The sequence below is a fragment of the Aotus nancymaae genome, unplaced genomic scaffold (assembly GCF_030222135.1).
Source record: "Aotus nancymaae isolate 86718 unplaced genomic scaffold, 86718_ANA_hifiasm-v0.15.2.pri h1tg000020l, whole genome shotgun sequence".
Classification (NCBI taxonomy): domain Eukaryota; kingdom Metazoa; phylum Chordata; class Mammalia; order Primates; family Aotidae; genus Aotus; species Aotus nancymaae.
The window spans coordinates 55,669,865-55,685,131 of NW_026988432.1; the positions used below are offsets into that span (position 1 = coordinate 55,669,865).

Sequence of the window (15,267 nt, forward strand, 5' to 3'; positions counted from 1 at the left end):
AAGCTAGATAAATTGATTCATAAAAATTAAAAACTTTTGTACATCAAAGGACAGGATCAAGAAGGTGAAAAGATAACCCATAGTATGGGAGAAAATGTTTGCAAATCATATATCTGATAAATATCTATTATGTAGACATATAAAGAACACTTGCAACTCAACAACTGAACAATCTAAACTAAAAATGGACAAAGGATCTTAATAGACATTTATCCACTGAAGATACACAAATGGCTAATAAGCATATGAAAAGGTGCTCAAGATCATTAGCCACTAGGGAAATACAAATCAAAACCACAAGAGATACCACTTCACACCGTAAGAATAGTTATTATCAAAACACAAAACGAACAAACAAAATAGTTCTGGAGATAGACTGAGAGACTTCATCAAACTGCTTGAAACTTAGAACTGTCTCAGCCAAAATTCTAGTTTTTAATTAAGCTTCTTTGTAACGCATTTGATGCTACTTGCAGTTAAATAAAAGACTCAATAAAGAGGTAAATAGAGTAAAAAAAAAATGCTGGAGACTAAAATCCCCATGAAATCCAATTATTGATCATGTTTTTATAAAATCTAATATAAATGCTATATAGCATAGAAAAAGCAAAAATTGAAATATTAAAAATAATCTATAATTAAAATTCCAGTTTATTTCAATAAATGTGGGTGGTATGGGCCCTTGGGGAGAGAATTTTAACTCTTAAAAGTCTCATCATGTTTGGAGAAGAGAATGGGTAATAATATATACTGCCAGGCATAGTAGTTCATGCCTGTAATCCCAGCATTTTGGGAGGCCAAAGCAGGAGGATCACTTGAGCCCAGGAGTTTGAGACCAACCTGGGTAACATAGTGAGACTCTGTTTCTACAAAAAATAAATTAGTTGGGTGTGGTGGCACGATCCCGTGGTCCCATCTACTAGGGAGGGTGAGGTGAGAGAATCACTTAAGCCCAGGAAGTTGAGGCTACAGTATCCATTACGGTACCACTGCACTCCAGTTTGAGTGACAGAGATCCTGTCTTAAAAAGAGAAAAGATATATCCTTTTTTCTTTATAAGCATATCACTTATTTAAAGGACATCAGTTTTTTTTTTTTAAAGATACCACAACTTCTTGCAGAACTTTCAAATGATTTGAGAAAAAAGAAATACAAAGAAACCAATACAAATGCCACAAAAGTCAGGAAGAAACAGGAAAAACAAAGCATAAGACAGAGAAACATAATTTAAGGTGTATGAACACATTCTTGGCATCGATAACAATAAATCAAGAGGGCTAAATTTTTCTACTGAAAGACAAAAATCTCTCTAAAAAAAGAAAATACAACTATATTCTCTTTATGAATAATATCTGAAATAAAACAACATAGAAAGATTGAAATTAAATGGATGGCCAACAAAGTTACAAGTGAAGACAAAAAGAAGCAAAGTAACAATATAAAATCAAAGTGAAATTCACGATTTAAAAGCACAGGCCAGTCACGGTGGCTCACGCCTATAATCCCAGCACTTTGTGAGGCCGAGGCGGGCGAATCCCGAGGTCAGAAGATCAATACCAACCTGGCCAACATGGTGAAACCCCGTCTCTACTAAAATACAAAAAAATAGCAGGGAATGGTGGCGCGGGTCTGTGTAGTGCCAGCTACCCGGGAGGCTTAGGCAGGAGAATCTCTTGAACCCGGGAGGCGGAGGTTGCAATGAGCCAAGATGGCGCCGCTGTGCTCCAGCCTGGGGGACAGAGCGAGACTCGGTCTCAAAAAAAAAAGGTGGGGGGGAAGAGGACCAAATATCACCCACTAAAATGGAGTTAATGCAGGAAGTAGGACAAATTTTTTTTTTTAATCTTGTTCGTCTTTCCGTCTCAGGTCGCCGCCGCAAGAGGAGCCGCCGCCATGTCTGCGCATCTGCAATGGATGGTCGTGCGGAACTGTTCCAGTCTCCTGATCAAGAGGAACAAGCTGAACTACAGCACCGAGCCCAATAACTTGAAGGCCCGCAACTACTTCCGCTACAGCAGGCTGATTCACCACAAGACTGTGGGTGTGGAGTCGGCAGCAGAAGGCAAAGGTGTTGTGGTGGTCATGAAGCGGACATCCGGCCAGCGGAAGCCTGCCACCTCCTACTTGCACACCAACAACAAAAATGTTCGCGCCACGCTCAGCAGCACCAGACACAGGATCCGCAAGAACAAGTACCGCCCCGACCTGCGCATGGCAGCCATCCGCAGGGCCAGCGCCATCCTACGCAGCCAGAAGCCTGTGATGGTGAAGAGGAAGCGGACCCGCCGCACCAAGAGCTCCGGAGCCCCTGCTCCCAGAGCAATAGTCAGCTGGCTTTCACACACACACACACACACACACACACACACACACACACACACACAAAGCAAGCAAGCAAGCACTGCCAGACACAGTGGTGCATGCCTGTAAGCTCAGCTGGAAAGATCTCTTAAGGGCAAGAGATCGAGACCAGCCTGGGCAACACAGCAAGACCACCAGGACCCCTGCTGCTACCTGCCCCATCTCAAGAGTGAATGAATGCATGAATGAATGGAATGAATGAATACAAAAAATAAGCATTAAATAGGACAACAAGACCAATTTACTTTGATAAAAGGTACAATAAAAGAAATGGTGAATACTGAACACTCACTACATGCCAGGCACCGAGGTGAGTGCTTTACACACATCTTCTCAAATAATCCTTACTATTCTATGGAATGACTGTGGTTAATGCTTTTTTTCATTTTGCAAATGAGGACTAGACATCAGCGAGATTAAATGATGTTCGTAGTGTCACAGTGATACATGGACATGGAACTCAAATCCTGGTATGCTAATTCTAAAGTGTAAGCCTATAGCACCAAAATATTTAAATAAATAAGTAATGGGAATAAAAGAATTTATTTAAAAATTTTTAACCCATTTCTTTAAGAATTTGACAGATCACATAGACCAAAAATATGAAAGGATGTGGAAAATCAAATGCATATGTAATACATATAGTTAACTTTGAACTCTAAAACAATAGTACATGCATTCTTTTCTAAAGTCCAAGAATATTTACAAATATTGAAAAGTTCTAAGCCACAAGAAAAATCTTAACAAATTCTAAAGAATGAAAATCTAGAGCCTAAGTCATAGTTTTTGACCCTAAAATAAGAAAGCTATAAATTATTAAAATAAATCTGCTTGATGAGTTAATTTTTTTCTATATAAAATAATCTGCAATTACAGATTAGTTAGAAGTTATGAACAGTCAGAACACACTAAAACCTAGGGGTTCATGACATTGGATTTGGCAATGATTTCTGAATATGACACCAAAAGCACAGATAACAAAAACAGATAAAACAGACTACATCAAAATTTAAAACTACTGTGCATCAAAGGACACAGTCGAAGAGGAGAAAGTCAAATTGCAAAATGACAGAAAACATTTGCAAATCTTCTTTCTGATAAGGGGTTAATACTCAGACCATGTAAGAAACTCCTACAACTCTACAACAACAACAACAAAAGACCAAGCTGGGCACAGTGGCTTAGGCCTGTAATCCCAGCATTTTGGGAGACCAAGACGAGCGGATCACTTGAGGTCAGGAGTTCAAGACCAGCCTGGTCAACATGGTGAAACCCCGTCTCTCCAAAATACAGAAATTAGCCGGGTGTGGTAGTGGGCACCTGTAGTCCCAGCTATTCAGGAGGCTGAGGCAGGAGAATAGCTTGAACCCAGGAGGCAGAGGTTGTAGTGAGCCAAGACTGCCACACTGCACTCCAGTTTGGATGACAAAGCAAGATTTTGTCTCAAAAAACCAACAAGCAAAAAACCAAAAGACCAACAAGATCAAAAAACAGGCAAAGAACTTGAGTAATATTTTCCTAAAGAAGATATATAAATGGCCAACAAGCACATGAAAAGATGCTCAACAACACTCATCACTAGGGAAATGCAAATCAAAACCACAATGAGGTACCCCACCTTTCATGCAGCAGGATGGCTACTATTAGAAAGAAAGAAAAAAGAAAGTAACAGGTGTTGTCAAGGATGTGGAAAAATCAGAATCCTTGTGCACCGTTGGCAGAAATGTAAAATAGTATGACTGCTGTGGAAAACAGTATGGCAGTTCCTCAAAAAATGAAAACTATAATTGCCACATGATCCAGTAATTGTAGATATACACTTAAAAGAACTGAAAGCAGACACTCAAGAGATATTTGTACACCCATGTTCACAGCATTATTCACAATAGTCAAAAGGTAGAGGCAACCCAAATATCCATTAACAGATGAATCAATAAACAAAATGTGGTAAATACATACAATGGGATATTATTCAGCCTTAAAAAGGAAGGACCTCTGACACATGCTACAACATGGATGAATCTTGAGGGCATTATGCCAGCTTGCTTTCAAAACTCTCTAGATTTTATTTTATATTTTATTTTATGAGATGGGAGGTCTCACTCTGTCACCCAGGCTGGAGTGCTGTGGTGCAAGTGGTGCAATCTCGGCTCACTGCAACCTCTGCCTCGCAGCCTCGAGTGATCCTCCCACCTCATCCTCCCAAGTAGCTGGGATTACAGGTACGCACCACCACACCCAGCTAATTTTTGTATTCTTAGTAGAGCAGAGTGTCACCATGTTGGCCAGGATGGTCTCAAACTCCCGACCTCAAGGAATCTGCCCACTCAGCCTCCCCAAGTGTTGGGATTGGACGCATGTGCCACCATACCTAGCCTAGATTATATCATAATGTTCTCTTTAAATACTTACATCTCTTCATAGATACTTTTTAGTAGAGAGATCATAATATCTGATTTTTTTTGAAACTATATGGAACTAGTTGTTAGAACTTTTCATTTGTTTCCTTGGATTGTTTTTCTGAGTTTTGTTTTGTTTTTTTGAGATGGAGTTTCACTCTTCTTGCCCAGGCTGGAGTGCAATGGCACGATCTCAGCTAACTGCAACCTCTGTCTTGCAGGTTCAAGCAGTTCTCCTGCCTCAGTCTCCTGAGTTGCTGAGATTACAGGCACCCACCACCATGCCTAGCTAATTTTTTGTATTTTTAGTGGAAATGGGGTTTCCCCATGTTGGCCAGGCTGGTCTCCAACTCCTGACCTCAGGTGATCTGCCCACCTCAGCCTCCCAAAGGGCTGGGATTAAAGGCATGATGTTTTTTTCTTTTTACCTTTTTGCTTGTTTCTTTCACATTTTTTATTTATTTATTTTCTATTCTTATATATGTTCATACTAATATTTTTTTATTTTAATAAGAAATTCAGTTAATTGCTGAAGAATAATGTGGGGTGGGGGGATTGGGAAGCTTAAAAGAAAGAAACTGAGGAAGTCCCAGCTATGAGTTGGAATTTTTGGTCATTAATGAACTCTCATCAAATTTAATATATCCTTTCCCCTTGGACATGTCTCCTTTTAGTTTTTGGCATTAAAAAGACAGTGTTGGCCGGGTACGGTGGCTCATGCCTATAATCCCAGCACTTTGGGAAGTTGAGGCAAGTAGATCACTTGAAGTCAAGAGTTCAAGACTAGCCTAACATGGTGAAACCCTGTCTTTATTAAAAATACAAAAAGTAGCCGAGCATGTACACCTGTATACCTGTAATCCCAGCTACTTGGGAGGCTGAGGCAGAAGAATCACTTGAACCCGGGAGGTGGAGGATGCAGTGAGCCGAGATCACAGCACTGCACTCCAGCCTCAGCAACAGAGCAAGACTCTGTCTCAAAAAAAAAAAAAAAAAAAAAGACAGTTTTATGCACAGTAAACCTTTACATCTTTTCCCTGGGTCCAGTAATCACCATCTCCCCTTCTTTCATTTTACCTCTGATAGTCTCCTTTGGCCTAAAAGCTGGGTTATCAGTAATAAAAATGCCATGGTTACATAATTTCTATTACCTCAGATGTTCTGTAATATAGTAATTCCTCCTTATCTCAGGGGATACATTCCTAGACCCCCAGTGAATGCCTAAAACAATAAATAGTACCAAATCCTGTATCTATTGTGCTTTTTTGATCTGGTAACCAAGACACTACTAAGTGACTAACAGGTAAGTAGCAGAGACAGGGACACCTCTGTTTTATTGTGCTTCACTTTGCTGTACTGCGTTTTATAAACTGAAGGTTTGTGGTAACCCTGAATCAAGCAAGTCTGTGTGTGCCATTTTTCCAGCAGTACTTACTTCATGTCTCTGAGTCACATTTTTCTAATTCTTAGGATATTTCCAACTTTTCCATTACTATTATATCAGTTAGGTGACCTGTGATCAGTGATCTTTGATGTTACTATTGTAATTGTTTTGGGGTATCATGAACCATATCCATCTACATACAACAGCGAACTTAATACATAAATGTTTTGTGTGTTCTAGCTGCTCCACCAACCACTCATTCCCACTTCTCTCTCCCTTACCTCAGGCCTCACTATTCTCTGAGACACAATAACATTGAAATTAGGTCAATTAATAACCCTACAATGGCCTCTAAGTGTTCAAGTGAAAGGAAGAGTCACATGTCTCTCACTTTCAATCAAAAGCTAGAAATGATTAAACTTACTGAGTAGGGCATATCAAAAGCTGAGGAGAGCCAACAGCTAGGCTTCTTGCACTGAACAGTTAGCGAAGTTGTGAATACAAAGAAAAAATTCTTTTTTTTTTTTTTCCGAGATGGAATCTCACTCTGTTGCCCAGGCTGGAGTGTAGTGGCACAATCTCAGCTCACTGCAACCTCTGCCTCCCGGGTTCAAGCAATTCTCCTGCGTCAGCCTCTTAAGTAGCTGGGATTACAGGTACCCACCGCCATGCCTGGCTAGGCTAATTTTTGTATTTTTAGTAGAGACAGGGTTTTACTATGTTGGCTAGGCTGATCTCAAACTCCTGACCTCAAATGATCCACCCATCTGAGGCTCCGAAAGTGCTGGGATTACAGGAGTGAGACACTGCCCCTGGCCAGAAAAAATGTTTGAAGGAAATTAAAAGTGCTACTCCAGTGAACACACAAATGATAAGACAATGAAACAGCCTTATTACTGAAATGGAGAAAGTCTGAGTGGTCTGGATAGATTAAACCAACCACAACATTCTCATAAACCAAAGCCTAATCCAGAGCAAAGCCCTAATTCTCTTCAATTCAATGAAGGCTGAGAGAGTGCTGGAAGCAATGGAAGAAATGTCTGAAGCTAGCAGAGGTTGGTTCATGAGGTTTAAGGAAAAACGCCATCTCCAAAACAAAAAAGTGCAAGGCGAAGAAGCGAGTGCTGATGGAGAAGCTGCAGCAAGTTATCCAGAAGACCCTGCTAAGATCATGGGTGAAGGTGGATACAATGAACAACAGTTTTTCTTTTTTAATTTTTATTTTTTGTAGAGACAGAATCTCACTTTGTTGTCCAGGCTGGTCTTGGACTCCTGGGCTTAAGTGAGCCTCCCACCTCAGCATCCCAAAGTGCTAAGATTACAAGCATGAACCATCATACCAGACCACAGATATTTCAGTGTAGAAAAAACAGCCTTACATTGGTAGAAGATACTATCTAGGAATTTCATAGCTAGAGAAAAATTAATGCCTGGCTTCAAAGGACAGGCTGACTCTCTTGTTAGGGCTAATGCAGCTGATGACTTTAAGTTGAAGCCAATTCTCATTTACCATTCCAAAAACTCTAGGGCTCTTAAGAATGATGCTGGCCAGGCGCGGTGGTTCACAATTGTAATACCAGTACTTTGGGAGGCCAAGGCAGGCGGATCACCTGAGGTCAGGAGTTCAAGACCAGCCTGACCAACATGGTGAAACGCTGTCTCTACTAAAAATACACAAATTAGCCAGTCGTGGTGGCATGCCTGTAGTCACAGCTACTTAGGAGGCTGAGGCAGGAGAATCGCTTGAACCTGGAGGCGGAGGTTGTGGTGAGCCAAGATCATGCCATTGCACTCCAGCCTGGGCAATAAGAGTGAAACTCCTTCTGAAAAAAAAAAAAAAAAATGATGCTCAATCTACTCTGCCTGTTCTCTATAAATGGAACAACAAAGCTTGAATGATAGCATGTCTGTTTACAGCCTGGTTTACTGAATATTTTAAGCCTGCTGTTGAGAACTACTGCTCAGAAAAAAAATATTTCTTTCAAAATATTACTGCTTGGGCTGGGTACAGTGGCTCACTCCTGTAATCCCAGGACTTTGGGAGGCCGAGGCAGGTGGATCACCTGAAGTCAGGAGACCAGCCTGAACAACATGGCGAAACCCCATCTCTACTAAAAATACAAACAGCCAGCCGTGGTGGTGCATACCTATAATACCAGTTACTTAGGAGACGAGGCAGCGGAATCATTTGAACCCGGAAGGTGGAGGTTGCAGTGAGCTGAGACCATGCCATTATACTCCAGCCTGGGCAACAAGACCAAACTCCATCTCAAAAAAAAAAAAAATTTATATATATATATATGTATATACACACACACACACACACATATATATATAAACTGCTTGTTGACAATGCATCTGATCATCCAAGAGCTCTGATGGAGATAAGTAGATTAAAAGTTGTTTTCATTCCTGCTAACACAACATCCATTCTGTAGCCCATGGGTCAAAGAGTAATTTTGATTTTCAAGTCTTAGTCTTATTTTTTCTTTTCTTTTGAAAAGGAGTTTTGTTTTTGTTGCCCAGGCTGGAATGCAATGGCACTATCTCAGCTCACTGCAACCTCTGCCTCCTGGGTTCTAGCAATTCTCCGGCTTCGGCCTTCCTAATAGCTGGGATTACAGGCACACATCATCATGTCCAGCTAATATTTTTTTTTTGTATGTTTAGTACAGAAGGGGTTTCACTATGTTGGCCAGGTTGGTCTCGAACTCCTGACCTCAGGTGATCCACCCACCTCAGCCTCCCAAAGTGCTGGAACTACAGGTGTGAGCCACTGCGCCTGGCTCATTTCTTATTTTTTTGAGATGGAGTTTTGCTCTTGTTGTCCAGGCTGGAGTGCAATGGTGCAATCTCAGCTCACAGCAACCTCTGCCTCCCAGGTTCAAGTGATTCTCCTACCTCAACCTCCCAAGTAGCTGGGATCATGGGCGCCCGCCACCATGCCCAACTAATTTTTACATTTTTGGTAGAGACAGGGTTTCCCATGTTAGCCAGGCTGGTCTCAAACTCCTGACCCCAGGTAATCCACCTGCCTTGCCCTTCCAAAGTGCTGGGATTACAGGTGTGAGCCATCACACCCAGCCTCGTGTGATTATTTAAGAAACACACTTTTTGGCCGGGCATGGTGGCTCATGCCTGTAATCCGAGCACTTTGGGAGGTGGAGGCAGGCAGATCACCTGAGCTCAGGAGTTTGAGACCAGCCTGGCCAACATGGTAAAACCCTCTCTACTAAAAATACAAAATTAGGCTGGGCGGGGTGGCTCACGTCTGTAATCCCAGCACTCTGGGAGGCCAAGGGAGGCAGATCACCTGAAGTAAGGAGTTAGAGACCAGCCTCGCCAACATGATGAAACCCCATCTCTACTAAAAATATAAAAATTAGTTCGGCATGGTGGCAAGTGCCTGTAATCCCGCTACTTAGGAGACTAAGGCAGGAGAATCATTTGAACCCAGGAGGCGAGGTTGCAGTGAGCCAAGATTGCGCCATTGCACTCCAGTCTGGGCAACAAAAGTGAAACTCCATCTAAAAAAAAAATGCAAAATTTGCTAGGTGTGGTGGTGCATGCCTGTAATCCCAGCTACTCAGGAGGCTGAGGAGAATCACTTGAACCCAAGAGGTGGAGGTTGCAGTGAGCTGAGACCACACCATTGCACTGCAGCCTGGGTGACAGGAGTGTAACTTCATCTCAAAAAAAAAAAAGTTCCTTTTTTTTTTAAGATGGAGTATAACTTCATCTCATTTTTGAGATGAGTGTAACATCATCTCAAAAAAAAAAAAAAAGGAACTTTTTTTTTTTGAGATGGAGTATAACTTAGGGATGGCCTGAGATTTCATCATGTTACTCTGAAGAGCATGCAATTTTTTAAATAAAGGAACACATTTTTTAAGGCTATAGCTGCCATCAATAGTTATTCCTCTGGTGAATCTAAACAAAGTAACTTGAAAACTTTTTGAAATGGAATCACCATTTAGATGCCATTAAGAACATTTGTGATCATGGGAGGAAGTAAAAATATCAACATTAACAGGAGTTTGGAAGAGGTTGATTCCAGCTCTCATGAACAACTTTGAAGGGTTGAAGACTTCAATTGAGAAAGTAATTACAGATGTGGTAGAAACAGCAAGAGAACTAGAAGTGGAAGCAGAGCTCAAAGATGTGAGTGGATTTCTACAATCTCCTGATAAAACTTAAACAGGTAAGGAATTTTTTTGCTTGATGAACTAGCAAAAAAAAGTGGTTTCTTGAGATGGACTCTCTCTCCTGGTGAAGATGCTGTGAACATTGTTGAAATTTTCAGACAACAAAGGGCTAGGTGCAGTGGCTCACACCTATAATCCCAGGACTTTGGAAGGCTGAGGCAGGCAGATGAGATCAGGTGTTTGAGAGGAGCCTGGCCAACATGGTGAAACCCCCTCTCTACTGAAAATACAAAATTAACTGGGCATGGTTGTGCATGCCTGTAGTTCAGCTACTCAGGAGGCTGAGGCAGGAGAATTGCTTGAAGCCAGGAGGCGAAGGTTGCAGTGAAACGTGATTGCACCACCACACTCCAGCCTTAGTGACACAGTAAGACTTCATCTCAAAAAAAAAAAAAAAAAAAATGACAACAAAGGATTATTCCATAAAGCTAATTCATAAAGCAGTATCAACGTTTGAGAGGACTGACTCCAATACTGAAAGTTCTGCTATGGATAAAATGCTACAGATAAATCTTTTTGAAAGGAAGAGTCAATAGAGGTAGGAAACTTCACTGTTGTCTTATTTTAAAGAAATTGCTAGCCCAGGCACAGTGGCTTATGCCTGTAATCCCAGCACTCTGGGAAGTTGAAGCGGGTAGATCACCTGTGGTCGGGAGTTCAAGACTAGCTTGGCCAACATGGTGAAACCCTGTCTCTACTAATAATACAAAAAAATTAGCTGAGCATGGTGGTGCACGGCTGTAATCCCAACTACTCAGGTGGCTGAGGCAGGAGAATTGCTTAAATCTAGGAGGTAGAGGTTGCAGTGAGCCGAGATCGTACCATTGCATTCCAACCTGGGTGACAGGAATGAAACTCCGTCTCAAAAAAAAAAAAAGAAATTGCTACAGACCCCCAACCTTCAGCAAACACCACCCTCATCAGTCAGCAGCCATCAACATCAAGGCAAGACCCTCCCCCAGCAAAAAAACAAAAAGATGATGATTCACTGAAGGCTCAGATGATTGTTAGCATTATTAGTATTGCTACCTTTTTTTTAACAATAAAGTATATTTTAATTAAAGTATGTACTTTTTTGTTTTTATAGATGTAATGCTATTGCACACTTAATAAACTACAGTATAATGTAAACCTAACTGGGAAACCGGAAAATTTGTGTGACTTGCTTTATCGAGATATTCACTTTATTGCAGTAGTATGGAACTGAACCCACAACATTTCCAAAGTATTCCTGTGCAGCATGGACAGCTAGACAAAAGGATAATTCATCTTCCTGGTGGGATGGAATGGGATAGCCTGAGATTTCATCACGTTACTCTGAAGAGCATGCAATTTAAAATGTATGAATTGTTTATTTCTGCAGTTTTCCATTTAATATTTTCAGACCATCGTTAACTATGGGTAATTGAAACCACAGAAAGCAAAACCACAGATTAAGCAGAGACTACTTGATACAATTTGGTCTCTACAGCAGTATTCCCTGCTTTTACTAAGGCCAGTCCACACTGTGATAAGGGGATCCTGAATATGTTGTCAAGTCACTGACATTCTCACCTAGGGTATGAGAAGGGTCCTGGTGAACTCTTTTAAGCACCCTCTCTCTCTGGCCTCCAGCTTTCACAGCATTTGGCAAATGTGTGTCATAACTTATTTTTGTGACTGTGATGGTGAGTTTATGTATCAACTTAGCTAGGCTAGAGCACCCAGGTATTTATGTTGTTTATGCTGCTGTGAAAGTATTTGGGAGACATTGTTAGGACTTACAATCAGTTTACTTTAAGTAAAGGAGCTTATCCTTGATGATGTGGGTGAGCCTTATCCAGCCAACTAAAAGGCCTTAAGAGAAAAACTGAGATTTCCCTTAAGAAGAAGAAATTCTGACTCACAACAGCACTATTGGCTCCTGCCTGAGAGTTTCCAAACTGCTGGCCTGCCCTACAGATTTCAGATTTAGTAGTCCCCCAATCATATAAGCCAGTACCTTGAAATAAGATAGACTGATTGATTGATTGATAAGAGATAAAGAGAGAGAGAGAGAGAGAGAGAGAGAGAGAGAGAGAGAGAGAAAGATTGTGTGCTGAAAATACTTTATCTGGCTGAGCACAGTGATTGTAATCTCAGCACTTTAGGAGGCCGAGGTGGGTGGATCTCTTAAGCTTGCAAGTTTAAGACCAGCCTGAGCAACATGGCGAAACCCTGTCTCTATAAAAAAATAAAAACAATAATCCAGGCATAGTGATGGTTCCTGTAGTCTCAGCTACTCGAGGGGCTGAGATGGGAGAATCGCTTGAATCCAGGAGGTGGAGATGAGCTATGATGCAACACTGCACTCCAGCCTGGGTGACAGAGCAAGACCCTGTCTCAAAAAAAAAAAAAAAGAAAAGAAAAGAAAAAAATACTTTTTCCATTTTATATACTGTCTTTATGCAGACGTTCTTAATATGAACTTTATCAATCTTTTACCTCTCATAGTTTATACTTTTTAAATTGTCCTCTACTCTCAAGTCTTACAGATAATTATCCTATGTTTTCTAAAAAACATAAAAGTTTTTGTTTGTTTGAGACAAGGTCTTGCTCTGTTGCTCAGGCTGTAGTGCAGTGGTACCATCTCGGCTCTGCAGCCTCAACCTTCCAGGCTCAAGCGATCTGCCCACCTTGGCCTCCCAAAGTCCTGGGATTACAAGAATGAGACACCATGTCTGGCCAAATTTAAGGTTTTACTTTCACATTTACATTATTACTCCAGCTGAAATTAATTTTTTTTTTTTTGAGATGGAGTTTCACTCCTGTTGCCCAGGCTGGAGTGCAATGGCGCAATCTTGGCTCACCGCAACCTCCGCCTCCCGGGTCCAAGCGATTCTCCTGCCTTAGCCTCCCGAGTACCTGGGATTACAGGCATGTGCCACCACACCTGGCTAATTTTGTATTTTTAGTAGAGACAGGGTTTCTCCATGTTGGCTAGGCTGGTCTCGAACTCCTCACCTCAAGTGATCTGCCCATCTCAGCATCCCAAAGTGCTGGGATTACAGGCGTGAGCCACCACACCCAGCTGAAATTAATTTTTAAAAATAGGATATGAGATAAGGCTCCAATTGTCCACATGGCTTTATTCCTTTACATAGCTTTTTTTTTCAAGATACTTATTACTATACCATGTGATATTTTATTATGTATTTATTTACATATTGTCTGCCTCTTCCACTAGAATGTATGCTACATGAAGGCAAGGACTTTATTCTGTTTGTTCATGCTATATCTTCAGCATCTAGAACAGTAACTGACATAGGATAGGAACGAATCAACATTCGATGGATAGATGGATGAATGGATGAGTAAATGGATGGATCGGTGGATGGATGGTAAATAATGAATGGGTAGATGGATTCTGCTTGGTTTTATAGCTCTTTTTTCACACTATGCATTACTCACTGAATTACAGTCTTTGTGGCAGCTGTCTCATTCTGCTTTATAATCCTAAGGCACCTAACACAGTGCTTTACATTTCAGACAAACTCAGTAGATATTTGTTAAATTGAATCAAATCTACCTCCTTATAACCTTTCTCTCTCACTCTTATCCATCATGCACAATTCTACAAGATTAAGCCACCTAAAATCAGGTGTGATCTACATCTCTCTCCTACTCAAAATCCTCCAACAATTTTTTTCATGAACTTTGACATGAAACCATTGTTTTGGGAAATCTATTTATTATGTACAGATAAAATCTTCTGTTAAGTAAGCAGCAAATATGTTATTTAATCCCTACAATTACCCTGTAAGACAAGAAGTAATAGCCTCCCTACATGACAGGTGAGGAAACAGGCTGAGATTTTTAACATTTTTTCCAATGTCAGTTATCTAATAAATATATGGTCTATCTGATTCCAAGAATGTATCTATTTATACATTTTCTGTAATTTCCCTGATATTCAAAACCTTCCACAACATGGTCACTATCTATTTTTCCAGTATTACTTTTCTACTGTAGCTAGAAATTATTATTAAATTTTAGAAGTGTATCCTTCCTATAAAGTCTATGTAAATAGTAAAAAATAGGAAGCAAGCAATTTGTCAACCATAGGGAAATAATTTAAAAGAAAATAAAAATTCACTGCATGAAACATAGCAATTAAAAATAATATCTATATGCCTATTTTGACATGTTTCTCATACCTGTAATTTCGGTATTTGGGAGGCTGAGGTGGCCAGATCACTTGAGCTCACAAGTTCAAGACCAGCTTAAGCAACATGGTGAAACCCTGTCTCTACAAAAAATATAAAAATTAGCCAAGCATAGTGGTATGCACCTGTAGTCCCAGCTACTCCAGAGGCTGAGGTGGGAGGATGACTTGAACCCAGGTGGTAGATGTTGCAGTGAGCCAAGATGGCACCACTGCCCTCCAGTCTTGGCAATTAGAGACAGACCCTGTTGCAAAAAAAAAAAAAAAAAAAAAAAAAAGTTTAAAAATAAGATGGATTGAAAGATGAATAGAGAGATACGTGATAGAGCATTTATAGTAAAATGTTAACTGTATCTAGATACTTTCTAAGCAATGAAAATATAGATGTTCACAGTAAAATGTTTTCAACTCTTCTGTATACTTCAAAATATTTAAGTAAATCTACCGAGAAAATTGTATACAAAAATTATTATAAATGTGTAAAAAAAGACTCTGCCCTACCCAAGAAAAAAGCTAAAGGAAATTTACTAAATTATTAACAGTAGCTGTGTTTGGGTAGCATCATATGAGTATTTTTTTTTTTTTAATTATAGCACAAGCGACACAGAATTTTTTTTTTAATTATAGCACAAGCATATGAGTAATTTTTATGTTTTCCTTTTTGTACTTTTTAGTATTTTACAAATGTTTAACAGGCACATTACTCAATTCTAATAAAAACCACTTTTAAGAAAA

At 40.2% G+C, this 15,267-nt stretch overlaps 1 protein-coding gene across 1 annotated transcript; it reads left to right on the forward strand.

Moving 5' to 3' along the window:
- The first annotated feature begins 1,791 nt into the window (after positions 1-1,791).
- On the forward strand, positions 1,792-15,224 carry LOC105712061 (large ribosomal subunit protein eL28-like). The gene is made up of 2 exons (XM_064378943.1): positions 1,792-2,325; positions 15,207-15,224. Exons 1-2 carry the CDS (start codon positions 1,894-1,896, stop codon positions 15,222-15,224), a joined length of 450 nt encoding a protein of 149 aa, XP_064235013.1. The 5' UTR covers positions 1,792-1,893.
- The last annotated feature ends 43 nt before the right edge of the window (positions 15,225-15,267 follow it).

Excerpts from the sequence above, each read along its gene's own strand:
- LOC105712061 (XM_064378943.1), top strand. The coding sequence starts at position 1,894 with ATGTCTGCGCATCTGCAATGGATGGTCGTGCGGAACTGTTCCAGTCTC.